This window comes from Crotalus tigris, unplaced genomic scaffold (genome assembly GCF_016545835.1).
Source record: "Crotalus tigris isolate CLP2741 ecotype Arizona unplaced genomic scaffold, ASM1654583v1 scf7180000017666.379230911805:20528666, whole genome shotgun sequence".
NCBI classification, from domain to species: Eukaryota; Metazoa; Chordata; class Lepidosauria; order Squamata; family Viperidae; genus Crotalus; species Crotalus tigris.
The window spans coordinates 10,926,381-10,953,392 of record NW_024096552.1 but is presented as its reverse complement, the minus strand read 5'-3'; the positions used below and the strand labels follow the sequence as shown (position 1 = coordinate 10,953,392).

The 27,012-nt window shown below is 37.9% G+C and overlaps 1 protein-coding gene across 12 annotated transcripts in view; it reads left to right on the top strand.

Annotated features, from left to right (window-relative positions):
• Positions 1-27,012, top strand: part of HECW1 (HECT, C2 and WW domain containing E3 ubiquitin protein ligase 1) — a 357,453-nt gene that overhangs the window by 260,353 nt on the left and 70,088 nt on the right. For 9 of the 12 annotated variants that reach the window (XR_005555972.1, XM_039336700.1, XM_039336697.1 and 6 more), the window contains 6 exons: positions 1,795-1,895; positions 5,648-7,006; positions 9,855-9,956; positions 15,792-15,942; positions 19,714-19,847; positions 22,072-22,193. Coding sequence is in view for 11 of the 12 variants with exons in the window: in XM_039336700.1 (XP_039192634.1) it covers positions 1,795-1,895; positions 5,648-7,006; positions 9,855-9,956; positions 15,792-15,942; positions 19,714-19,847; positions 22,072-22,193 (1,969 nt within the window). In the remaining variant the exon portion in view is untranslated. The remainder of the gene's footprint in view (positions 1-1,794; positions 1,896-5,647; positions 7,007-9,854; positions 9,957-15,791; positions 15,943-19,713; positions 19,848-22,071; positions 22,194-27,012) is intronic. The other 3 variants (XM_039336696.1, XM_039336699.1, XM_039336702.1) reach the window with 1 other exon arrangement.

Here is a 27,012-nt window from a genome sequence, read left to right as displayed (position 1 = left end):
CGGTAAGCCACAGTCTGCCTGCAGAAGGAGGAGGAGGATGGAGAGGGCTGGCTGGGGACAGGCGCAGCACTGTCCACAGGGGGAATCTGACTAGCCCCAGCCTGGAGGGGGGGAGAGGCTGAGGGAACCCGAAGGGAAGCATCCCGGCACGCCTGGCTAGCTGGCGACAGGCTGGAGAGCAGCAGACAGGGGCAGCTGCCCCAGGACGAGCTGTAGGTGGAGTGGGTGCTCCTGATGTCCGCGGGAGAAGAAGCAACAAGGAGGCTCTGCGGCCAGCCCAGTCCAGCCTAGCCCCGGCATGGCAAGCAAGGCAGCAGCCCCACATGTGTCCCTGAGCACGAGCACACCCCTGCCCTGCCCGGCAAGTGGAGCCACGACATCTGCAGCAGAAGAGCGCAGGTGGGCAGCAGAAGGCACGAGGAGCACCAATTCCAGTACAGCCCCTCCCCCCTCTCCTCCTCCCCTCCCTTGGAAGAGCTTTGGGGCTCAGAAGCCTCCCTCCATGCCCCCCCACTCTCCAGGGAAGAAAACCATCACAAGACAATTTTTTTCCTTGTCGCTTTTTGGAGTTTTCATCCTGCTTTCATGAGATGGCAGCGTTTGGGAGGGGGTGTAGCTTCCCCCTTCCCCCCAAGCCATCAGCTGAGCAAGACACTTTCCAGAGACCCCTTGGATCTCCCCAACCCTGCCCAGCCCCCACAGGCATCCCTCCCCAACATCAAGCTGGCCACGCCCACCTGGCCACACCCAGTCTGCCATGACGACCCAGCAGGCCACGCCCACCCAGCACCCAGCGATACATAAGTGGATTTTGGGTTGCAGTTTGGGCACTCGGTCTCTAAAAGTTTCGCCACCACTGGTCTAGATGATAGCCTAGATAACAGTCTAGCCTTTTAGATATGTCAATGAAAAGAAAATCCATTATATTTTATTCTATCTTCTCTGTGTGTTAAATTATTGCAGAATGTTAAACCTAACAATCCACTTAAGAAAAGCTATATAATCAAACATTTATTCTCTGATTTTTACATATATGCTATAAAGCCATTTCTAAAAGTGAAAATAATTCAATTTTGATAGTGATTATATTTTAGTACATATTATAATTAATAGAAATGTATATAATTTGGTTTCAAGCATGGTTGGTCACTCTAGGCATTCTGTATGTAGGACAGGGATGCCATTTGGTTGAATGTATTATGTTATGTTTACCCATTTACAAAACAATCAAGGCCTTACCACACCTCACTGTGCAGTACATAGTGGCTTGCACTTCTATAGGACACTGATGTATTGTATTAATAGTCACAAGGACAATTGAATCTTATGCATAATGGCTCATATAATATTACACCCTTTCAAATTTATAAAACATGGCTTGTGCTCTACTTCTATAATAGAAGCTATTAATTCTGAAAAGGAAATCATACTAGTGTAAGGCTGGTAATACGTTTACTAGAACCATGTTTCTATAGATGAGAATGTTGTGACTGGCAAAACTACTTCTATTCATCCTTTTGGATTTCTGTAAGTCACTGTCAGCACAAATGTTGATATTATCCTCTTGGCATTGATCAAATTTATCTGCTACTTTCTGGGTACACTTTTGGGAGGCTTAAGTATTAGATTTCAGTTCAGAACTAATCATTGCCCTATGATGTACTTTCACAAGATTTTTACAAATATTAATATGAAGAATGAAGAATATTAATTAATAATTTCTACGAAGCAGTTGCCACAATTATACCATATATAAAAATGTAATGCTCTTTTTATTTATTTTTTTTCCAATAGAGACAGGGTTGTTAGCTACACACTGGGACGAAGGCTACCAACAGAACATGTCAGTGGCCAGCTGCAGTTTAGATTTGAGATAACTTCTTCAATCCACCCAGGTATTATTTATTTATTTATTTGATTCCCACCTTTATTCCTTTTACAAATAACTCAAGGCATAGAACTTATGAGCACGCCTTCGTCCTCCTATTTTCCCATGATATTTTCCTTTATCAAGTAGGCTTGGCTTCACTTAGGAATTCACAAATTCTGATTCATGTAACTTTCTTTTCAAACAAAGGAAAAATGAATCAACAGATTGATAGGTTATGTGGAACTGAAGTTGATTTTCTTTTTTTCCCCCAGGTCTGTGAAGATAAATTGATGATAGGGACCGAAAAAATCTTCTGTGTCATATTTTAATGACATGTTGAGTTCAGCCTTTCAAACTGATTGTCAAGCAATTTTTGAAAATAAATTTGTTAAGCAAAGTTTTGCCTCCTAAATGGGCATTATAGATCATAAAAGATTCCTAGTTTTCTACATGCCTGAAACATCTGATAGCCTGCAGTTTTTGTTTAATCCTATTTTAGATGTTTTGAATGATACATTGCAATTTCAAATGCTTTCTGCACTTTAACTTTCCATCACTGTAAAATTTCAAATACTATACTTACCAGCTAATGCGATACAGTAGAGTGAGTATTGGACTTGGAAAGAAGAGACTAGAGATTACAGGTCTCCTTAAGTCTGAAATTCACTTGGTAATTTTGGGAAACCTCTGTCATTCTACCTGACTTCTTCCTAGACTTATTCTACAGACAAAAGATTAAACACTTGGATGAAGAATGGAATGCAAATACCACATTCAGTTCTGTGTCATAAGATAATAAGAGAATGATAAATGATAAAACAATAATAAATTACATATTTGTATAATTATTTCCAGATTTTTAATTTATTAATGTTATGTGCCATTCAAAAATGATTTGAAAGAAGTATTGTAGACCTGTGAGCCTGAGACAATACCACCACTCCTGCCATTCATTAAAAATCTCTTTTTTTAGAAACTTTGAATGGGAATAAGGTGTGGGGAGGGAGACATAACTGCTTTTAAATTAATTCCTTGTGCAGAAATATGAAAAAAGAGTTGTTTGAATGAATAGTACTGTACACATGTTCACATGAAATCCAGAAAAATATCTTTTAATCATCTTCAAAAGATTCAATTCAAGTCCTGTAATTTACTGTATATAGTTGAACCTGGATGAATGAGCAAGAAGTAAAATCATGGCCCAGGATTCTAATCATAATCATCAGGGATTCTGTCTTTTTGCAACAGGGAAAAAAGGGCCTTCTTCTATAAATATTAAAATATATATAGTAAGCCTATAAACAAATATAGGAAAGTGTAATATTGATAAAAAATTATTTTAAATAGTTAAGATCATAATACTATTTTATTTATTATATATAAACATAAAAATAATAAGGATCACATCTTTGCAGTCATACCTGCATTTTAAGATAGCCTACATAATAATTGAGTAAAGGTACAGGTAATCCCTGAATTATGAACGTTCACTTAATGCTCGTTTGAAGTTAGGCAACAAACGCCCCCTAGTGTTTACAAGCAAGTCCCAAAATTATGAATATTGCAGCACCAGATCAGTATTTTGCCCTTAGGAATGACTGCAGAGGCTCTGCAACGTTCACTCTATTACCCTCCTTCTCTCTCCACAACTGCTTCCCCCTCCCTTCCTGCAGCACTGGATACATTCACCTTGCAAAATCTATCTCCTCTCTTCCGCTGTTTCTTTCCCTTTGAAGCAGAGGAGAGTCAACTTAGAAATGCTTTTCATGCCAACAATGGGTGCCGTAATATTGTGCGAGTTCAAACACAAATTCTCTGCAAAAGACATCATGGTCCCCAGAAGCTTCCATTGGCAGGGGGGAATTGTTTGCTTCTTTTGCATGCAAGTGTGGAATTGGAGTCGGCTGGACACAGGAACCAATGCCTTCCATTGCCCAGGTGTGCTGCTCACTCGTGTGCAGCAGCCTTAGTTTGAGGGCAGAAATGAAGCCTTCAACTGAGTGGGGAGGTATCACAGAGCCAGGCCCCTTGCACCTGTGTCCAAGTCACTGCTACCAATGTGCAGCCATGATCTCCTCTCCCCAGCCAGCTACCCACACTGCCCGACCTACTCCTTGCCTGACCAACTGGCTGGCACAAATCCTGACTGCTCTTCTCCTTGTCATTCTCCCCACTCAAGTGGTGACAGCAGCTTGAGTTTCTTGGCTCCATCTGAAACAAAGAAAACAGAGATGCAGTAGTAGGATTGCTGTCAAGAAGACCCAGATGCACTGCTCACTCGCATCCACTGGCCTTATTGAGAGCAATCCTGCTGCTGTGCCTCCGCTTTTTTCCACTCAGACAGAGTCGAGAAACTCAGCCACTGCCGCCGCTTAAGTGGGAAGGACGACAAGGAGAAGAGGGGTCAGGATTTGTGCCAGCCGGCCCACCAGGCAACGAGTAGGTCAGGCAGGATGGGTGGGTGGCTGTGAGGAGGGATCATGGCCACTCAAGTGGCTGTCATACTTCTGCCAACGGCTTGGGTTTCTTGGCTCCGTTTGAGTGGAAAAATGTGGAGGCACTGCAGCGTGATTGCTCTCAATAAGGCCAGTGCATGTGAGCAAGCAGCACACCCGGGTCTTCTTGAGAGCAATCCTGCTGCTGTCTCCACTCCACTCCAATCATGGCCACTCAGGTGGCTGCCACCACCAGTGGCTTGGATTCTGAAGTGCCCCTTAGGCACTGAAACATTTTTTAACCACACAGAGACCTGACAGAGACTGCAAGCTCTGTATGCATTCTGCTTCATTTCTAAGTGTGCATTGGAAGCCATGCAGAGCTTCCAGTCCCTGTCAGGTCTCCATTCAGATAAAAAGTGTCGCAACACCTATGGAGTGCTTCAAAATGCAGGAATTTGCTGTGTTTTGAAGCACTTCATAGACGCTGAAACATTTTTTATCCGAACAGAAACCTGACAGAGACTGCAAGCTCTGCATGGCTGCCAACGCGTACTTAGAAACAGAGCAGAAAGTTCCATTTCTCAAGCACCCCATTCCAGGCATATGGAGCTTCCAGTCTCTGTCAGGTCTCCATTCAGTTAAAAAGTGTTTCAGAGCCTATGGGGCACTTCAAAATGCAGGGATTAACTTTCAAGGTCTCCATCCTGGTGAAAATTGTTCCGCAAGTGGCAGAAAGGAGTTGGGGGTGGGAGCAGGAGATAGTTCAGGCTCCCATTCTCTGCAAAAGAGGATCAGTGCCTGAAGTCATGTAATATTACGGGCACCTGGGAGCTTCCATCAACTCTCCCTCAAAAGCAGAAGCTGCGGCAGAGAGGAGATGGATCTTTTCAAGGTAAGTGAGTCCGGCATCGCAGGAAGGGAGGGGGAAGCATGAGGTATCTTAGTGGGTCGGGAAGGCCTTGGGGACCTGTTCCATTACTAGGACCCCTTTGGCCTTCCCCATCCTGAGATACCTCATGTGCACTTAATGCCGTGAGCATCTTAATGAGCAGGGAGTGATCTCATTCAAGGTACGAGATTCCCACAAATTCTCGAGTTATGAATGGAATGGGCAGGCTTAATATTTTAAGCATTTTAGTCTATATATGATATTCAAAATTATTTGATTTAACAAATGCATATAATTCTCTTGTTACTAATGTATATGAGGTGCAGCTTAATTCTAAGCTATAATTAACAGATATTCATATATATTTATGTAGGGTTGTTGAAGTGCCAGGTTATATTATTTACACTCAATCTTACTTATATGTCATGTTTCTTTTCTTTTTGCTTCTAGCAGATGATGAAGAGGTCTCTACTGCTATAGACCATGAATCAATTGAACTTCAAGAAAGCCCCATTAACACCTCAGCAGGCAACAGTACAGAGACCTCAGAAAATGCAGCTTCAGAAAAGCTAAATGAATGTCCACTAGTATGCATCAGTGTGGGCAACTCTACCTTGAACTGCTCCTTCAAAGAAGAGCTAGCAGGAAATAGAGAGAATGATGCTGTACCAGCAGACACAGTTAATCTCTCAGAATCTATTCCAACTGAAATAACGCCTTCCCCAAGTGCTGTGGATCTCAGCGAACAACGACCTTTGCTGGCAAGCACTCATCCGGAGTCTGAAGTTAGAGAAAACAACAAAGTTAATTCTGTTACTCAGGGGGATAGTGACATCTTTATCAGCATAGAAGCCTTATCTATTGATGAGGTGAGTGGAGATGTTCCCATTACCAAGGATTTAGAGAAGAATCAGGATGATGAAGGGGCTTCAGCCCAAGAGGATCAAGATGAGAATGATGATGAAAAGGAGAGCAAGCTACAATTAAGGACCACAGTGAAAAGAAAAAACAGGCCTTGTTCCTTGCCTGTGTCAGAACTTGAAACAGTGATTGCATCTGCTTGTGGGGAGCCTGAGACTCCTCGTACACACTACATAAGAATACACAATCTCTTGCACAGTTTGCCTTCTGCCCAGTTGAGTAGTGATGATGGAGAAGGGGAGGAGGAACAACAAGGCAGTGTAATAGAGAATGACGAGGAACTGACAGTGAGGGAAGTATCTGAGAAAGATTTAGTTAGTGAGACTGAAACAGTGTTGGCTGAACCTCCTCAGGAAAACTCAGTAGAAGAGAACTTGGTCCGGGGAACTGTTCTGCGCAGCACCTCCACTGAATGCCTTGCTGATTTAAATGAACAAACATTGGATAATGAAGGGGCAAGAACTGAAAGTGACAGTGAACTGAGTCCTAGACCAAATGGTGACCATGAGTATGAAATGTGTGACACATCTTGTTATAGTACTTCTTGTTATAGCACTTCCTGCTACAGTACCTCCTGTTACAGCACTTCCTGTTACAGCACTTCTGGCCATGAGAGTGCCAACCGATTCTCAAGCCATACTAGGTTCTCTTCTGTTGACAGTGCAAAGATTTCTGAGAGCACAGTTTTTTCTTCACAGGATGATGAAGAGGAAGAAAATAGTGCTTTTGAATCAATGCCAGATTCAGGTCAAAGCCCTGAGTTGGACAGGGAACAGCTGGATAGCTCTGCCCATTGGCCTGAGGAATTGGTAGTTCCCACAACAAATCTACAGGGAACTGCAGAAACTATAGACTCTCCAGTAGCAGGCCCAAGCATCAGAAGAGAAGGTTAGATTTGGAGGAAGACGAGCATGAATATCTTAAGTTAGGCAGAAATAATAAGTAATAAGGGTCTTATCATTTAGAGGAATTTCTATTTAATATAGGATTTAAGATTTAAAAATCTACTTTTAAATGCAGGTGTGGGAATTGAATTTTCTTTTTTATTGTGCTTTCATGATAATTTACATAGGAAATGAGCTTCCAAATATATGGCATGTAGTAAGTGAGAAAAATAAAGTTGCCACTTTGCAGTCCGTACACTACTAAGCATTTATCATTGAGTATCAGGTGCTGCAGATCACAAGATTTCTGCATTATTCCTAAACATTTTTTCTCAGCTCCATGAGTCCTTCTCTTTCTTTCTCTCATAATGAGTAATACACCTCAGGTGATAAAGGGCAAATTTAACCCTGGACTAGAGAAGAAAATAATACTCTTAAGAAGCCACCATATTCAGATATTTTCAAATATAGATGGGCTATTTACAATCACCAAGCTGTATAATTTTCTCTTTATTTACTTTGGACTTGAATATATGCTTTGTATAGGATATGTTCCCACATCACCTTAGCAATGCTGTATCCTCCTTTATTATGCTGGTGCCCTCCATGTAAGACACATCAGACTCAGCAGTAGCGTCACGCTGGCTGGAATTCTAACTTAACAAAAGTTAATGCCAGCTGAAGAAGACTGCATGTATATCCTCACCTGGTGTTTTAAATTATTCTGATTTGCATGTGGGGATTTCATCAGCTAGGACTCTGTGTTTTAGCAGCTAAATTTCCTTTTTCAAGTACAACAAAATTTTCCCATAACTTGTTCTAGTTTCATGGCAGTTCATCTCTATGAAACAACATAAAATGCATGAATTAAGACTTATAGTAGTGAAATACTGTTATCCCTAATAACAATGAAAATTGAATGTTTAAATTTAATTATACAGCTTCTCTTTTCCTCCAGTTTTCTGTCCCTTCCAGCTTAATGTCTCTTGCAATACCCATACCCTAAAAAATTCTAATTAAAATTTCACTGAATTCAAACATGGTATATGGGATTTCTCTTTGTTATCCTTATTTTGTGGCACTGTGCATCAAGCTTATTCTCTTGATGTCTATTTTATTGACAGAAGGGGAAGATACATTCTAAAAATATTTTTTTAAAAAAATATTTTCCTATAGTGCCTCATTTACAGATAGTCACATTATATAAGCCAAGGAAATGCAGAGTTGAACTGATGCTGGCTGTAGCAGCAGTAACAATCTGGCAAACAATTGTCTTCTGTCATTGTATGTGGCTGATGAACTAGATCTAGCAACTAGTTGAGGAAAAGCAAATGCATTTCTTTGTTTACCTGAGCCTCCTTTACAACTAATCTTTACTGCATCACTATCCCATGTTCTAAGAGTTAATCCTATGGTAGGGAGAAATTACAGCATGGCCTCCTTATAAATCCAGTTTTGCAGGATTCTGGAGTGCGATGTTCTCAGAGAATACATCCCCATGTATAGACCACTTCTCCCTTTCTGCTTCTGCTTATCCCCCATTCCCACACAGATACTTAGCGTAGGGAAGAAACAAAATGTGAAGAATTCAGAACATTCTTTATCACCTCATGATTCTGTTGCTCACTTATGACATATGAACAGTGAGGAAAAGAAAAACCAATCTCCTGTTGGTTGTCTATCTTAACAGAATTCAGTGTTGACACCAAATCCAGTCTAATAAAATATTTCAGGTAGGACAGAAGCCTGGTGGTTGGAAACTGAGCAATCCCTAAATAGAATGCTTATTTTGGTGGAAATTGGAACAAATTTTAAAATAACAGTTCATGTAAAAAAAAGTCCAACTCAGTATTTTTAGGCAAGGCAGATAATTAAAAACAGCAATAAATATTTCCATTTAAATTTGAAATTTGCTTTGTAATTACAATCATTAAAGTTTTAAATATTCTATATATTTAAAACAATTTTAATGGTTGGTCTTGACTATATCCTAGATAAAGCAATGTTTGTTTATTAAAATGATTGTATTTAAAACTAGTTATTTATGTCAGTAGCATATGTCATAATATTTTTGACATAAAAATAATTAAGTTAAATAATTACATTTTGCACTCATCCAAAATAATGTAAAGTTCTGTTGGTGGAGCCACAACCATTTAATGTTTCCCTCTTTTTTATGCTGTACAGTTTGTTATATGATATAATTAAATAGAAGGAAATGACAAACAGTGGAATAAACATGGTAAATCTTTGGATCTGATAAAATTAGGCAAAGCCAAAAGTACCATAGTACTTGAGCCCAGAAGGTATTATACTTTCATATTCATATTCATATTTTCATATTCATCCTCTTGAGGAATGGTATAGTGCCATAGAATAGCTGAAAATAGCTTTGAAAGGTTTCAGCAAGCTTTTGCTCTGTTCTTAAGGGCAAAAACACCTGTGCTAAATGTTAGTATTCACAAACTGTCCTTCTGGATGTTATATTATTTCATATGCATCTCAGGAAGCATCCTACCTTTGTTCTTCTGTGTTCTTTTTTCCCTTCTTTTAGCTCGTTCTTTCTTTTTGACTGATTTCCTCATTTTCTATGTTCTGCTTATGAAATTGAAAACTGACTAATATTCCTCAATAGGTATCAAATGATAACCCATTGATCCTCCAAAGATCTTTCTTGTTTTTATATTTCAATACTTCCCTGCTATATAAATATTTCTAGATTGTTAATACATCAAACTTTTTATCAATCCTTATGAGCCCCAAACCTTCATATCATATGTGTTTATCACAGTGCATCTGCAATCAGTGTGTGGAAACTTTGAATGAATATGACCTGTATTTTTTATCCATAGGTGATTGCCCTTTGCTCCATAATTCTCAGCCAATCAACCAGCTTCCTGCACTGAGACCTGATCACCATCAGTACCCAACTGTTGATGAGCCTCTTCCACCAAGTAAGCTTTAGATTTTATATTATTTAATTCAACTCAGTCCTTCCACCTAAAAAGTAAAGATCCTACACCCAAAGCCCTTATATAAGTAGAACACTCACACAGACATCCACTAAACACCACTGAAGGTATTACCTAGCCTGGTAACGAAATGTTCAGAAAACAACTCTCAAGCTCAGAGAATGAACTTTCATCCTCAAAGATCAATATCTCCTATACCAGTGATGGCGAACCTTTTAGAGTGACCAAACTGCAACCCTAAACCCACTTATTTATGGCCGGGTGCCAGGTAGGTGTGACCCACTGGGTGGGTGTGGCTGTGGTGGTCATGGCAGATTGAGTGGGTATGCCAAGGTGGGCATGATCACCTCGATGTTGCTCATGGGGAGGGATGCCTGTGGGGGCCGGGAAGGGTTGGGGGAGATCCAGGGGGTCTCTGACAGGTGGAATGGGGGCAGGAGGCTCGTCCTGCGGCGTGAGGTGAGGCAAGGCAAGGCAGGCCGAGGGTGCCATTGTCACAGGGAAAAGGGAGGCAGGGGCCGGGGTGGCTGCTGCCTGACACCATTGGCCCTTGCACACAGTGGCCAGCGAGTGCATGGGTGCTGGGATGCATCCGGCCATGTGGGACCTCGGTGAGTTAGCGGGTAGCTGGTTGAAGAGGGACAGTTGCCTTCTCTAGGGAATGGCGTGCGTGCCCACAGAGAGGGCTCTGAGTGCCGTCTCTGGCACGCATGCCATAGGTTCACCACCACTGTCCTATACTTACATGTCACTCTCAAAAGAGACATTTCAATAATTTTTTGAAAGAACTCTTCGATTCTGTCAAAGTTTCACTCATGTTTTGCCTGATGAACAATGTTGTAAAGTTGTTTCAATTTTTTTTATATCAAAACAACTTACTTATAATGAGTAGCTAGGATAGCATTGAAATCTTTAAAAACCCATCTAGGAACTATTTGTGATACATAATCTTGCTTGTTAGGAAGTCTGGATTGAAGGTTTAGGTTGTCTAAGATATAACCTGCCATCGTCTATCTTTGGTTTTTCCTATCATGCCTGAAATACTTTTTTTTTAACAGACGCATTAGGATTTGTTTTCCTTGATTCTGTGCTGTTTTCAAAATTACAGTTTCTGATTTCTTCTCTTGTCATGTGCGTATTGTTGTATTTTTTAAGTGCATTGTTTTGAACAATAACAAAGTACCCAATAATTATTTGAGGAAGTTATTATCTATAGGACTTGGTATTGTTTTTAAAAGGCAGTCCTAAAACATGGAAATAGAGACAAGACCAAAACATCGGTTTGACTGAATGTACATTTTTTCCTGCTTTTGAGAAAAGTAGAATGACATGGGACTCACACATTCCTCCTCCTATTTTCCTCACAACAACAATCTGTGGGATGCATTGGGTTGAGAGAGAGACAGAGTGATTGGTCCAAAGTCATCCAGCTGGCTTTCATGTCTAAGGTAGAATTTGAACTTATTGTCTCCTACTTTCTCGCCTGATGCTTTAATCACTAGACCACAGGTCGGCAACCTGCAGCTCTGGAGCCGCATGCGGCTATTTGAGCCTTCCCCTGCGGCTCCCAGCCTCCTCTGCCTTTGCAGAGAGAGACAGAGACAGAGAGAGGAATTGCGCTTCCCTGCTTCTCTCTCTCTCTCTCTCTCTCTCTCTCTCTCTCTCTCTCTCTCTCTCTCTCTCTCTCTCTCTGTGTTTTTTTTTGTGTGTGTATGTGTGTATATATAAAAAAGGGAGTGCACTCACAGTGTTCTCCGAGGAGCTGAAAAGCTTACTGGGCGGAGCTCTTCCCTTTGCTGCGTCTCTGCAGGAAGCAGGAAGGGCAGGAGGGAGCTAGCTAGCCCAGCTAGGCTGACTCAGGAATTCTGGGAGTTCAAGTCCATGAGTCATAAAAGAGACGAGGTTGACAACCCCTGATCTTGTTGGACAACAGCCTGAAGCTTGTCAGGTGAGCAGCAGATAGGAGAGGGGGGAGAGAGAGAGAGAGAGAGGAAAGAGAGAGAGAGAAAGAAAGAGAGCGGGGGAAGAGGAGTGGCAGACCAAGGGCAGATAGAGAGGGAGAGAGAGAGAGACCCTTTTGACATCTAAAATGAAGATAACACTGCATATATCCTTTTTTTACCTCTGTGTGTGTGTGTGTGTGTGTATGTATATATATATACATACATACATATATATATATATATATATATATATATATATATATATATATATATATATATATATATATATATATGTAGGTCTTTGGTTGTTTCGGGTTTTCTCCCACGTAAAATTGGAAGTGTCTTGGCGACGTTTCGACGAAGTCCCATTCGTCATCTTCAGGCTGGTGCTTTCAGCTTCGTGCCTCGAGCAGCAGTGTGTGGTCTTGGCTGTTTCTTCCTTTTTTTTTTTTTTTTTTCTTCCTTAAGCTGAGAGAACATTCATGTAAATTTGATGTATATCTGACATGATGGAGAAATAACTATTTGTGTTAAGCTGTTTATTGGCAACTTTAAGACATGTGGACTTCAAATTCCCAAGATCCACATGTCTTAAAAGTTGCCAAATTTGAGAAACACTGATTTAACTGATGCCTAAATATTAAGTAATGATAACTTTTGAGTCAGGCCCTCCTGAAAATTGTAAGGAACTGGCATATAAGAGAATACAAGCCAGATAATATTCAGATATTTTGGACAGAAGCATTATTAGCTAAATACAATAATCAAAAGAGAGTGGCTTAATATCTGCTGTGTTTAAATGAGCTAATGTGATTATTATTAATGACTGTAACCCTAGGAATGCTTACAAAGAAGTACAATTTATTGAACTTAATGGTTCTTGCTTCAGAGTACCGAATATTGCTGAATATCTGTAATTCTGTCATAAATGTGCCTACTAGAGAGCCATGTTTCTCTTACTTCTCAGGAATTTTGAGTAAACACCTATTCAGGAATATTCAAAAGTGAATGGTCTTGAAATACTTTCCTGATCTACATCCCTTTAAAGATGAGCTGTTGCAATTATCCTGGAAACCAGCTTTGGCAGGAAAGCTTTATTTATGCATTTATTTAAAATATATTATTTGTATGGTTATCCAACTCTAGACCGTCATTATTTGGTTAAAAACATAGACACAGAAATACAAAGAACATGAAACACAACAGTACAGGATAATTCAGATCAAACCATAGCATACCATATTTTAATTAATAGTCATTCCAGAATGGGCTTATCCCGTGCACAAAGAAGAAATCAAGTTCTCAAGGCCTTGTAGAAACCAACGTAGAAATGCTCTTCCATATAGGAGTTACCATTATAGAAATTACACACTTCTTAGGTCCTTGGTATACATGAATGTGTAAAGCTAGAGGGTGCTTGGTTAACAATAATCTATTGATTATTCCAATATCTGTAACCATTTAATATGTTTCAGTATATGCAGAAAGTGGATGAAGTTACACAATTATAGCTGAAATGAAACTACTTTGTTATCACTATAATCTTGACATGATATTCCAATTATATCTTTAAAGTATGTGAATACACATGGCATAATGTACAGTATATGGAGTAAAGTTACAGTCTTTCCCTATAAATACTGTTTTTCGGTTGTCATTAACTATTTTATGTGATATATGAAGTGACATGATCTATATTCATTATTCATCACAATTTTAAACTGACTGAACAAATTCCCAATTTCTTCTATTACATTCTGGACTTTAATGATTCAGTAATCAGTGACCCAAACATCGCATTATAAAATAATTGTCCTAGTGAACAATCACTTAAATATGAGCCAGCAGGGTACTGGCTCATATTTAAGTGATTGGCAGCTGCCAAAAAAGTCAACACAGTGCTGGGCTGCATTAACAGAGGGATAGAATCAAGATCATGTGAAGTATTAATACCACTTTACAATGCTTTGGTAAGGCCACACTTGGAATACTGTATCCAGTTTTGGTCACCACAATGTAAAAAAGATGTTGAGACTCTAGAAAGAGAAAAGCAATAAAGATTCTTAGGGGACCGGAGGCTAAAACATATAAGGAACGGTTGCTGGAATTGGGTATGTCTAGTTTAACAAAGAGAAGGACAAGGGAGGACAGGTTGGCAGTGTTCCAATATCTCAGGGGCTGCCACAAAGAAGAGGGAGTCAAGCTATTTTCCAGAGCGCCTGAAGGCAGGACAAGAAGCAACCGATGGAAACTAAGGAGAAAGAGAGAAGCAACCTAGAACTAAGGAGAAACTTTCTGACCAGTGGACAACCTGCCTCCAGAAGTGGTATATGCTCCAACACTGGAAGTTTTTAAGAAGAGACTGGACAGCCATTTGTCCGAAATGTATAGGTTTCCTGCCTGACCTCCAGGGTCCCTTCCAACTTTATTATTATTATTATGGATCATCGCACAGTCAGCCAGATGTTCAGACTGGATTTGGCATTTTGTCTATCTATCGAGTCCTTACCAAGGACCTGGGATAGGCAGATATGGATGTTTGATGGTATTACAGGTATCGTCGCAGGATGGAAGCAGTTCCTAGTAAGGCCACCTTTTGCAATTGACTAATGGCAAATTTGTCAATGCCAATGGTGTTCAAGTGGTGCTCCAGTTGTTTTGGGATTGCACCCAAGGAGCCTATTACTGTTGGTACTACCCTTGCTTGCTTTTGCCACAGTCTTTCTATTTCTATTTGAAGGTCTTTGTATTTTGTTATCTTCTCCAGTTCTTTCTCATCTATTCTGCTGTCTCCAAATTATTATTATTATTGTTGTTGTTGTTGTTATCTACTTCCTACCCATCTAATCATAGTTAATCTTTTGGTATTATATGCCAAACAATAATATATACCCTATTCTTGGTTTGTTGCTGTGTATATATTTATTCATCACTATAAAAAAATCATTCAAATTTTTAGATAATATTCTTATAAAAATAGAAACTTTACAAATAAGGCAAAATTTGGAATAAAATAGATTTTTTGGATTTCCTATTTCTTGCAGAATATTAGTCCTTAAAATGTACTGCATATTTATATTATACTGAGACATTAACCCTAATTTGGAAACTGTATGGTAATATATATACATCATGTATGTGAGGATTTTGTTGATCATTTCATTACCCAGAACAGCTCCATTGCTTATAGATGGAATGGAGAACATGTACGGTAGTATTTTTAATGCTGTGGGATTTCAACTTCCCTAAGTAATCATGGATAATTGTACTGTAAATTCAGGTTTTCCATTTTAGCTCCTGACTTTATAATGGAAATGGATTAGGAAACTCAAGAAGCAAAACTATAGAAATAACTTTAGATTATTATCTATTTTTACCCAGTGAAATTAGCTATGCTGACTAGTTCACCTGACATATCCCTAAATCTAATCTTTGAAATGATACATTGGCCTGACCTGGGGCTTTATTAATGATTACTTTAAATCCCAATAATTGCAAAGTCAGAACAGAGGATGGTGGGAGCACAAATGCAGTTTGGCAATGTAGCACATCTTCTTGAATGTTTGCATGTTACTTATTAAATTAATCATTTATATGTTGTCATTTAAGACTAGGTTCTCACAAAAATGACTTATATAATAAGATTAATACATCAGCTCCTATGCTGATTGTAATGTTTTTGATAGAAACTCTGCTTATAAAGAACAATATACTTTTTCTATTTATTTATAGAAATATATTTGCATAACTTTATAGATTTTAGGGGAAATATGACATTTATTTATTCAATTTCCAATATCTATATTTTGGATATTCCCACTAAAACTAATTTGTTTTTGTCCCCCACCCCAACTCCCTCAAAAAAACCCGTAAGACTGGGAAGCTCGGATAGACAGTCATGGACGAGTATTTTATGTGGATCATGTAAATCGAACCACAACTTGGCAACGGCCTACAGCTGCAGCTACTCCTGACGGAATACGCAGATCTGGATCAATTCAACAAATGGAGCAACTCAATCGGCGGTAAGTTTTTGGGCCAAAATATAATAGGCAAAAAAGCACAAAAAGCATATATTTTCACAATCCCATGCCTTAGCAGACAGTAACTCAAAGATGACATACATACTATATTTGCCCAGTAAGGCTCATTAAACATACATTGCTATAACTGAAGAGATTATATAATATATAATACTGTGTCTGTGTATTAAAATGATTTTATAAAATGTATAAAATGTTCTTTAGTTCAATGTATTTGAATCAAAGTTTAATCAGTGACTCTATTTAGCAGACACTTTGCATTTATTTTGCCCCAACATAAATGTATTTGCCCAAGGTTAGTCACAGAGTGCAAAAGTAAATGCCGCATGGTTACAATATATATTGTATATATAGTAGCGTTCCAAAAAACAACTTCATTTCAAATGGTCCTTTTTGAATATCTTAACACACTTCTCATTTATGCAGACTGGAATCTAGATTGGATTCTAGCCAAAAAATGCCAAGTAACTTATAAAATTATTTTAAAAATTGAATGTTATGTTTTAATAAAAAAATGAAGTGTAGCTTGCAGCTTTACCAAACATCTAAATTAATTAAAAATTGTTCATTAGAAAAGGTTATACCCTTCTATCCAATTAGGGCAAATATTCAAGCGTATTAAAATCCCCCTGGCTCAAATTAATAAATTCATGTAAATAGGTACATTTTACTTTTATCTGCCTAATTAACACAAAATAAAATGGACTTATACTTCCTGTGCTATGGAAACCACAGTTCAAATAAGAAAGATATTGAACTTTAATAAAATATTAATATAATAAAATATCAATTTATTTATTTTTAATATAGCAATAGCACTTAAACTTACATATCACTTCACAGTGCTTTACAGCCCTCTTTAAGCAGTTTACAGAGTCAGCATACTTTCTCCCAACGATCTAGGTGCTCATTTTACCAACATCAGAAGGATGGAAGGCTGAGTCAACCTTGAGCTGGTGAGGATAGAACTCCTGGCATTCAGCAGAATAGCCAGCAATACTGCATTCTAACCACAGCTCTTGTTATATATAATTTTTATTGAACAAATTTTATTGAACAAAAAAAGCAGTATAAATATTAGAATAGAAACAAAGTAAATAAAAAGAATGTGAATAAGTAAGAAAGAAACCAGAAACTGAAAAGATTATAAAGGAGCTGCTTCCAATCTTTTTAACAGCAACTATAAATGCATGAATAATTTAACCTCACATTCAAAGATTACATTTTTTAAAATCTAATTTTAAATGAAGAAAATTTTAACAAGAAAAAAAGCATGTGTATTGTGATCACTAAGTGCAGATGAAATCTGAGCGCTGTATAAAATTAACAAATTAATATCAGATAACCAAGGAACAAATCTATACAATGAACAAGTCTCACATGACTTACGACCACAATTGAGCCAAAAATTTCTGTTACTAAACGAGATAGTTAAGTGGTTTTTTTCCCCATTTTATGATCTTTTTTATCACAGTTGCTAAGTGAATCACTACAGTTGTTAAATTAGTAACATGGGTTGTTATATGAATCTGGCTTCTCCATTGACTTTCTTTGTCAGATGGTTGCAAAAGGTGATCACATGACCCCGGAACATTGCAGCTGTCATAAATATGAACCAGTTGCCAAGCATCCAAATTTTGATCACATGACCATGTGGATGCTACAACAATCATACATGTGAAAACTGTCTTTTTTTTAAGTGCTGTTGTAACTTTGAGCAGTCACCAAAAGAACTATTGTAAGTCAAGGACTTATAATAAGATATTTAAGTAAAGTACATTTCGGCAATGTACTTGCTAAAGCAGGCATGTCAAACTGCTGGCCCGCGGACCAGATGCGTCACTCCGAAACTGCGCCCACCCCATTGCCGGCAATGGGGAAAAAGTCCCAATAGTCACGTGACATCATGTGACATCGTGAGTTTGACATTCCTGTACTAAAGGGATTTAGTTGTTAAAAGGCAGCAAGTAACAAAATTCCCCAGACTAAACATTTTATTTACTTTAAATGTTCCATGCATTCTTTTGATGGGCACAAATTAAATGCAGATGGAAGGCTTTAAGAAGGCATTTTTATTACTTATCATAGTCCCATGGAAGTTACATAAATTCAGACATCTGTGAGTCTTATAACATTATTCTCTGTAAAAAATCTGAACGAGACTATCTGAGTCTTCAGCCTATATCTTTCTGGTGTCTATGTTCTGATACTAGTCTTTTCTAGCCAAGTATTGTAAGATTCAAAACAGTAATATGTTACAACAGTAGTATAGAATTTGCAGACTTCTTGGGTAAATGCTAGAACACAATAGCTGATTTTAATTTACTCTCAACTTATATTTTTAAATGTGGTCTACCTGAATTTTTAACTATTAAAACTAAACAAGTTACATAAACTCTTAAGAGCAATTTGGCATGACCTGCTGAACCTTATTTGATTTTTTATTATTTGCCATCAAAGAATGGTCCCCAAATAACCCTTTCAGATCTTCCAATACTTCACACATCATTGCTGTAATCAATTCCATCCATCTTGATCTAGTTATCCTTTTCTCTTTCTCACCATTGCTGATATCTACAGTGAGCTAGATTTTTACATAATCTGTCTGATTAATTGAGCATAATTGATTTGATTACTCATCTGTTTTATTCTTTTGGTGATCTGTGATATTTTCAGGAATATTCTCCAGTGCTAAATTTGAAAGTGGCAATGCTTTTTCAATCTCTTTACAGATTCCACAGGGGTTTATTAAAACAAGCCATGTTTGCTTGCTTAAAGAAAGCTTTTTGTCTCACCCTTGCATTAGTTATGCATTCAGGATGACTTATTCAATGTAAAATCATTATGTGTGTGTATGTACAAATGAAATAAAATTATAGGCTATGCCCACAGGTCTGTATAGCAAAACCTTCCTGAGTTAAAGAAATAGCATGGAAGATGGCATTGAACAATACAGTACCTTAAACAATATGTACAGTAAATTTAATGGGCTAGAACAGCAATAGTGCATCTCAAAATATTTTTTCATGAGGCAACTGGACTTTCTTGTTTTTCTTTGAAGATGTTTTCTTTCTCATCCAAGAAGCTTCTTCAGTGATGACCGGATGGTGGGGAATGGAAGAAAGAATGCAAATGGCCAGCTGTCTGCAAGGAGTATAAATCCTTCCATTCATCACCTGTTCAGAGCTGAAGAAGCTTCTTTGATGGGAAGTGAAACATCTTTAAAGAAAAACAAGAAAGTCCAATTGCCTTACGGGACAAAGTTGTCCTTTGGGACAACTATGATCTGGATGACTAAGAATCTCCATAGACATTTAGCAATAGTGCATGTTTTCCCTTAGTATTTTATCCCTTGGATGGGGGTTGTTCCTCCCAAAATATTACTTTCTTTCTGAAAAATGAAATGGGGCAAATTATCCTCAGCCTTGGCTTTATATTCAATTATACAAAAAATCCTTGTTCGATATAGTTAACTTGAAATTAATAAGGCAGTTTAAATGATCAGACACATTTTTAAATTATTCTTTTATATTATTCTTTTTAATTATGGTTTTATGTTTAATTTGAATTCTATGTTTTTTTATGTTACTGGATGTATTTAAACAAAAAGGCAGTAATTTCACGTGATCTAAAATTTTCAGTCCAGCTGAATTTTAACAGTAGACACACAGACTCATTGGAAGATTTCTTTTCCTAATTTCAGATATGTAGATGATTAATATATTTCTATTTCTTTTCTTTGCCAAAATCAAGATATCAGAATATACAGCGAACTATTGCTACAGACAGAACAGAAGAGGACACTGTTGTCAGCAGTCATGTGGAAAGACTCCCAGGTCCTGGAGGAGGCAGTGATTCCGAAGCATACCCTTCCCAGGCAAATACAGGTAAGGCATTTTCTGTGGTTAAATGGTATTCTTCACTTTGCATAAAAATATAATATTTTTTATTTAAAATGGATAATTAAATCATCCATTTAAGAGAGAAAAGAGCAACTTGGAGCAAAGTAAGCTTACATTCTTAGCAGTAACTCTATCATTTCAAATTGCAAGTGAGGGAATTCCAAGGAAATTATCATAATTATGGAAATCATTTCTAAATAGACATAGACCCAGTTTAAAAGTGTAATTGCATGTTAGAAAATTGAAAAGTGTATCAACAGGCACTAGAGCCCTACTGCAGAAACACTTTATATGTAATGAAAAGCTTGGGTTTTGTGTTTTAGGATGTTAGTTCCTCAAAGAGTGTACTCATTACATCTCTGTTTACCATGCAGCATATTGTGTCTGCATTTATTGCAAAAACATGGATAAATTCTTGTATCTTCAATATATTTTGTAACCAAGCAGACATCATATGTTTATGTGAGTGTCCAACAAACTTGTATTGCTTTTTTGGAAAAAAAAAAAGAGTTCTGTAGTTGATAAATATTTTTCAGTTCAGGAGGAGATGGTCCATATGTGTAATTAGTCTCACATAACAAACTCAGATTATTCTCAAGTGAATAATACCTAATAATGGTCTGCAAATACCTAATAATGGTCTGCAAATTCTAGTAATAAGTCAAGAAGCAGAGTGAAAAAAATAGGACTAAGGTTAAATATACAGAAGATCTGTATATATAGGAAATAGCCTTAAAATTAATAAGGAAGATACTGAAGTTCCTTTTAAGATCAACCATCAACCCATAGACTAATGCAGACTAATAGCTGTTAGAAGAACAATAGTCTTGAAAAAGATATTCAATATGCAGGCTGTATGTATACCTACAAAGTTCCAAATCATGTAGGCAATTATTTTCCCTGTGACACACTATGGAACTTGGTTTTGAAAAAACAGGCTATAGCAATAGCACTTAGAGTTATATATCACTTCATAGTGCTTTAAAGCCCTCTCTAAGTGATTTACAGAGTCAGCATATTACCCCCAACAATCTGGGTCCCCATGTTACTGACTCAGAAGGATGGAAGGCTGAGTCAACCTTGAGCCGATGAGAATCAAACTCCTGGCAGTGAGCTGAATTAGCCTGCAATGCTGCATTCTAACTATTGCTGACTATGGCTCCTATAATGAGATCTTTTAAAATTTGATGTTGGAAAAGGCTTTTGAGAATATCATGGATAGTAAAAAACAAAAACAAACAAACAAAGGCATCGTTCAAAAAATCAAGCCAAAGTTCCTCTTGAGATACACTTTACCAAGATCAAATTATCATATTTCGAACACTGTGCAAAGATCTATTTTTATGGATACATCTATAATGCTGAAGGAAAGAGAATAAGAGAACAACAAGCAGCAAAGTAGATGTATTCAAGTGCACCTGAAATTGCTGCACTATGGGAAGACAGATTGTCTTGGGAAAATCTGTATCTACAGTTGGTCACTACAAATTAGCACTACAAAAATCTGTATCTACAGTTGGTCACTACAAATTAGCAGTGACTTAATGACATATGATGTGGCCTATAGAATTACCAAGAGTCAGACATTACTTAATAAATGACATCATCATGGTACATAATACATTTTAAAAATGTATTTTTAATCTATAATTTCTAAATATATCAACAAATCTCTGAAATGTTTTTAGTGAACTTTTACATATCTTTAATATTACGGAATGGAAATAACCATTGGTGCAGGGTTAAAATTGTGGATAATATTATCCAAAAAGATCAATCATCTTTTCATTTTGCCCATATTGATTGACTAAGTGTTCAATAGAGTTTTTTAAAAAAGCTTGTTAGAAATATAAATTAGAGACTCAAGTCATGATAGTTTCCAGATATTTGTATACATTTTATCCTGTTAATCTTCTATCAATTAATTAAACACTGTTAACCTTTAACAGTCGTTGGTTAAAAAAAATAATCAATTTGTTGTTACATTGAAAATTATTTTTTAAAGCTGAAAAGTTAGTATAAAACTAACCCAAACCCTAACTATTGGAAAAGAGTGTTAATAATGAACATTTTAACCAATATATTGGGGAAAAGCAAAATGATTATGCATGAAATCATTCAGGAAAATAAGAGAGAGCGAAAGATATGAAGACTGGAATGATACAAATACTTTTTTATTATAATTTATACATTTACCATTTTGTTTCAGAAATTAGAAGAGAAATATCTGTTTCACCTGTGAATTCTCAAAAAATCACTTTATTGCTGCAGTCACCAGCTGTAAAGTTCATTACCAATCCTGAATTTTTCACAGTGCTGCATTCAAATTATGTAAGTATTTGATTCTCTGCTATACAGGTTGGTGACTTACTTTAGCGATATTTTTTGGGGAGTGTTTCATTTCTCACATGTATCATTCTTACTCAAGCAAATGATTTATGAAAGGGCGATGTCTCTTAGATTATATGTTCTATGTATGTATTCATGCCTATAGAACAGGTCCATGGACTGGCACTGGTCCGCAGCATGTCAGAACTGGACCACAAAAAAAAGCAAAGCCCCATCTGTGGGATGCAGGCAGTACGAAAAACCACACGCCCTCTGGTCTGCGGAAAAACCTTTCTCCATGGCACCGGTCCCTGCTATAGGAGATTTAAATTACACATGTACAAATGTAAACTAAATAAATTATTCAAACAAAGGGTCTAGAGGCAGGTCTAGGTATTCTGAAACTCAATAAACAAAACAAGAAACTCCATCCAAAAGAAGAAAAGTGTATCCAAATTGAACACTATAAGGAACAAACAACTATCAGAAGAAATAAATCTTTAGCTGAAGCTTTAGAGATAGACAACTGGTAGCATGCCACTCATAGAAAAAAATAAAGAAAGAACAATAGCCATGTTGTTTAGTGCAGGGCTTTTCAACCAGTGGTACGCGTACCACTTATGGTATATTAACAAGTGACAGGTGGTAGTAGCCCTGCTAGCCAAGTGTAGTGGGGTAGAGAAAGAGCCAACACAGGCAAGGACTTACTTGAGTAAGGACTCCAGAGAGTCCTCTGGAGCTGCAGAATGGCTGAAGCTGAGCCTCACCCCAGGCTCACTTCTGGCTCACCCTTTCCCATGAGAAAGGAGGAAGAGGGGGCCAGAGACAGGAGAAGTTATAAAAGGAGGAAGTTTGGGCGGGAGAAGGGAAAAAAAAGAAGCAGCCTCGGGAGGATGTGGAGTCAGCTCTAGCTGCATCAAAGGGGAAGGAGGAGGGTGGGGGGGAGAGGAGATCAAGGAGTCCAAGCAGGCTGGCCATGAGCCAGTCTATAACTTCTATGACAGCCACCTGTGCTGGCAGCATCAAACAGGCAAGAAATGCAGCAGGGGAGGGGTTGCCCTCCAGGAGGAATGAAGAAAGGTAGCATCAGCTGAAGGTAAGACACAGAGGGAGGGAGGAAGATGGAGAGTGGAAGGATTCTTATGTGCTTTTGTGACTTTGAAGTTCTGGGATTTGTGCAATGTGGGCTTTGTGTTCTTAAGGAGTGCTTGGCAATTTCTATTTGGCTGATGGCTGATGTCTCCTGTTAGCTTTTATTGTTCTGCTATTGTTAGCTGTAAGTTTTGCTGCAAGGGATTTTGAAGTATTTTTCTCCTGAATGGATTTTACCTGTAGCATTCCTTTACTTATGGAGCCATTTGGGGAGGCTGCCTTAGCCGGCAGCCAATACTTACTACATTTTTTTTCTTCCTTAAGTGCCGGCTGCACTCATTAACTTTTCTTTCTAGCCAGTAGCTAATTCCTAAAGGGGAATGTGCCCTTTTAAGCTAGTTTCCTCATCAGCTTCACTTTTCTGTCTCTGGAGGCTTTTCCTTGTTTGATGAATATATGGAAGAGGGAAAATATGGGGGGGGTTCAAATTCTTCCTTTAGAAGGAGTGGGCATGAGAAAGAGGGAGGCAGGGAAGGAGGAAGGGAGGGAGGGAAGGAAGGAAGTCCCACCTTGGCTACTAGCAGCCCTGCCATTGACTTTGCTTGTCAAAAGGTTGCAAAAAGAGATCATATGACCCTGGAACACTGTAATCATCATATATGTGAATCAGTTGCCAAGCATCCAAATATAAATCACATAATCCTGGGCATGCTGCAATGGTCATAAGTGTGAAAATGGTCATAAGTCATTTCAGTGCAATTGCAACTTTGAACAGGTTTTTTGTTTGGTTTTTTTGGTCATCAAGTTTTTGACACCTTGCTAGGTGGTCCTTGAATATTACTTTCATTTTTTTAAAGTTTTTATTTTTCATTTATCAATTACATAAACAAAAAAGAAAAAATTTCACATTTGACAAAATAAAATAAATACACCTAGGTATTGCTTGCCCACCCCCCCAAACTGCATCCGCCCTCTCTAACACTCTCCCTTACTTCCCTCCTCTTTCTCCCCTCCCCCTCTCCTCTCACCATCCTACTTCCTCCCTAACCTTTCTCCTCCACTCTCATCCCTCTTCGGATACAGTGCTGGGGAAATGCCCAAGCAACATCTCTCTCATAAGTTGTCCCATCTATTATCTTACTTTAATCCTATTGTCTAACCTACTTTCCCACCCACCCCCAACCCCCACTCCCCCCACTCCCCAGAACACCCACCCACCCCCAACCCCCCTCCCCCCACTTCCCAGAGCTTGGCACAGGGTTTTCAAACATATTAAACAAAATCTACTTAACTTTAACTAATACAAACTGAATCTAACTAAACCTATCCAACTATACAAATAACAAAATCAATAACTTACTTTAACTCAGATACGAAACAAATTTAAACAACAAATTCAAACAAATTAAAAATTTAAACCAAAAATTATTCATAATCAACTATAAAAATCAAATACAAAGCAAATTAAACAATTCCAAATTTAAACCAAAAATTATTCATAATCAAAACGATACTTTTAATCATATCTACTCTAATCATAATTTATCCATCAAATCCCATATTTATTCTTCATATAATTTATCCACCTTCTCCACCCCGAGATGTATATTTCTTTTAAACAATATAAACTTGGCTCTTAACTCTTTCCCCCCCAGACCCAAGTAAATTTATTAATCATAAATTTAACCTTTTCTCCTAAATCAAAACCTATCAACTTCTTGTACACTTTTAATATATCATAATATATTGTAATTATCTTTATACGTTTATTAAACATTATAATAAATACTCCCAAATATTAAATCGCTAAATTAAAACCTATCAAGTCTTCTCCCAAACAGAGATCATAATTTTAAATTTTTAAACTTTTTCCCCTAAATAACAAAGATTTAACAAAACTCTTTATAATTTCCCCCCCCCCCTCCCCAAAAAAGCTAGCTAGCCGGCTGATATTCCAACTTTTCCTTCTATTGTCTAGCGCGTAGAAAATGGCGGAGAACCTTCCTTTATTTTACTTCTGAAAGCTGCACGAGTCATACTCAATTTCTTTAATGAATCTTCTGTTAAGGAGGACTGCTGCAAAAGTTCAACCTGCATATCTTCTTCAATCGGTTGCTCTTCCAACTTTTCTTCTGATGTCTCAGCTGTGGGTAATAAAGAGCCCGCCTTCAAAACAAAAGTGTAAAAATCTTTCACTTTTGAAATTGTATCAAGTCTATAATGTATCCCCGCATAATTCACCGCTATTCCAACCGGTATTTCCCATCTGAACCGGACCTGTCACCTCTTAAGCTCATCAGCCAGAAAAACAAAATACTTTCTTACTTTAAGAAGTAAGGTGGTCCTTGAATATTGCCATAGCCTAAAAGTAGTACAGTCAGTGAAAAGGTTGAAAAGCCCTGGTTTAGTGCAGTCCAATCCAATACAGCCCAGCTGAAGCTGAGCAATTGAGTTCATATCCTCACCCTGGAAGAAAGCATGCAGACATCTGGAGAAGGGACCTTATCAAATGTTCCAGTGACACAAAACCCAGATTTCCCCAAGAAAAAAAGATGTGTATTTGAGGTAGATTTATTTTTCAGAGAAACAGAATCAATTAATAGACCAGAAAATCACTCTAGGGAGATATGTTGTTTCCCAAGATCAAAGATGTGACTAAGAACCTTACTAAAATAATGAAGTCCACAGATTATTAACCTTTTCTCCTCTTTCATATGGGGATGAATGATATGACAAAGAACTTGAAAACAATATTATGAGACTATGAGCAGCTTGGCATGAAAGCCAAAGAGTTAGGAACACAGGTGTGTGTGTGTGTGTGTGTGTGTGTGTGTGTGTGTGTGTGTGTGTGTGTGTGTGGTTGTTTCTATCTGTACTAACGAAAAGTCAACATCCAATGAGGGAATCGGGAATTTTAGAAGTAAACCACTAGCTTAAGGGGTGGTGCCGTTGAGAGAACTTCAGATTCACATCTACATTATTTACAACTTCTGTTAGGGATGGGCTGCACCTCACAAGAACCAGGAAGAATCTGTTTCAAAAATGATTGGTTTAGCTTATCCAAAGGGCTTTAATCTAAAACTGAAGGAGAAGAATAACCAAGCATAAACCCCAAGACAGCCAATTAGGAAGTGATGGGAAGGAAGGGGAATTCACATACAAAACAGGAGATGTAAAAAGCAAATGCAGGGTCAACAATAAAGGACTCAAATGCCTATACACTATTGCTTAAAGTTTAAGAAGCAAACAGAGTGAACTTGTACATGAGGGCAGTTATAATATAGTTATCATTACTGAAACTTGGTGGAATGAAGTACTGGAAGGATATAAACTGTTCAAAAGAAACAGACCTAACAAAAGAGGACATGGAGTTCCATCCAACTCCTCTTTTGTTAGGTCTTAATTTTTTTACTTGCATAAGAAATCACTACACCTCTACAAAAATTCTTAAAACCAAGAATGAAAGCCTCCTTGGATGCATATGGGTTTATATAAAAGGGGGAAAATGGCATTGCTATAAGTATATACCAGAGGCCACTCAAACAAACAGAGCAAATGCTAATCAGTTAGCTGCAGTGTGCATGAAGCACACCAAAATAGTAATGGGAGACTTTAACTATCCTGACATCAGCTGGGAGACAAACAAAGAATTGAGTTGTTTTGTTTCAAAGTTCAGTTGGCACATTCTAACTAACCTTTCCTTCACTTTACCTTCAATTGTGTGAAGGGT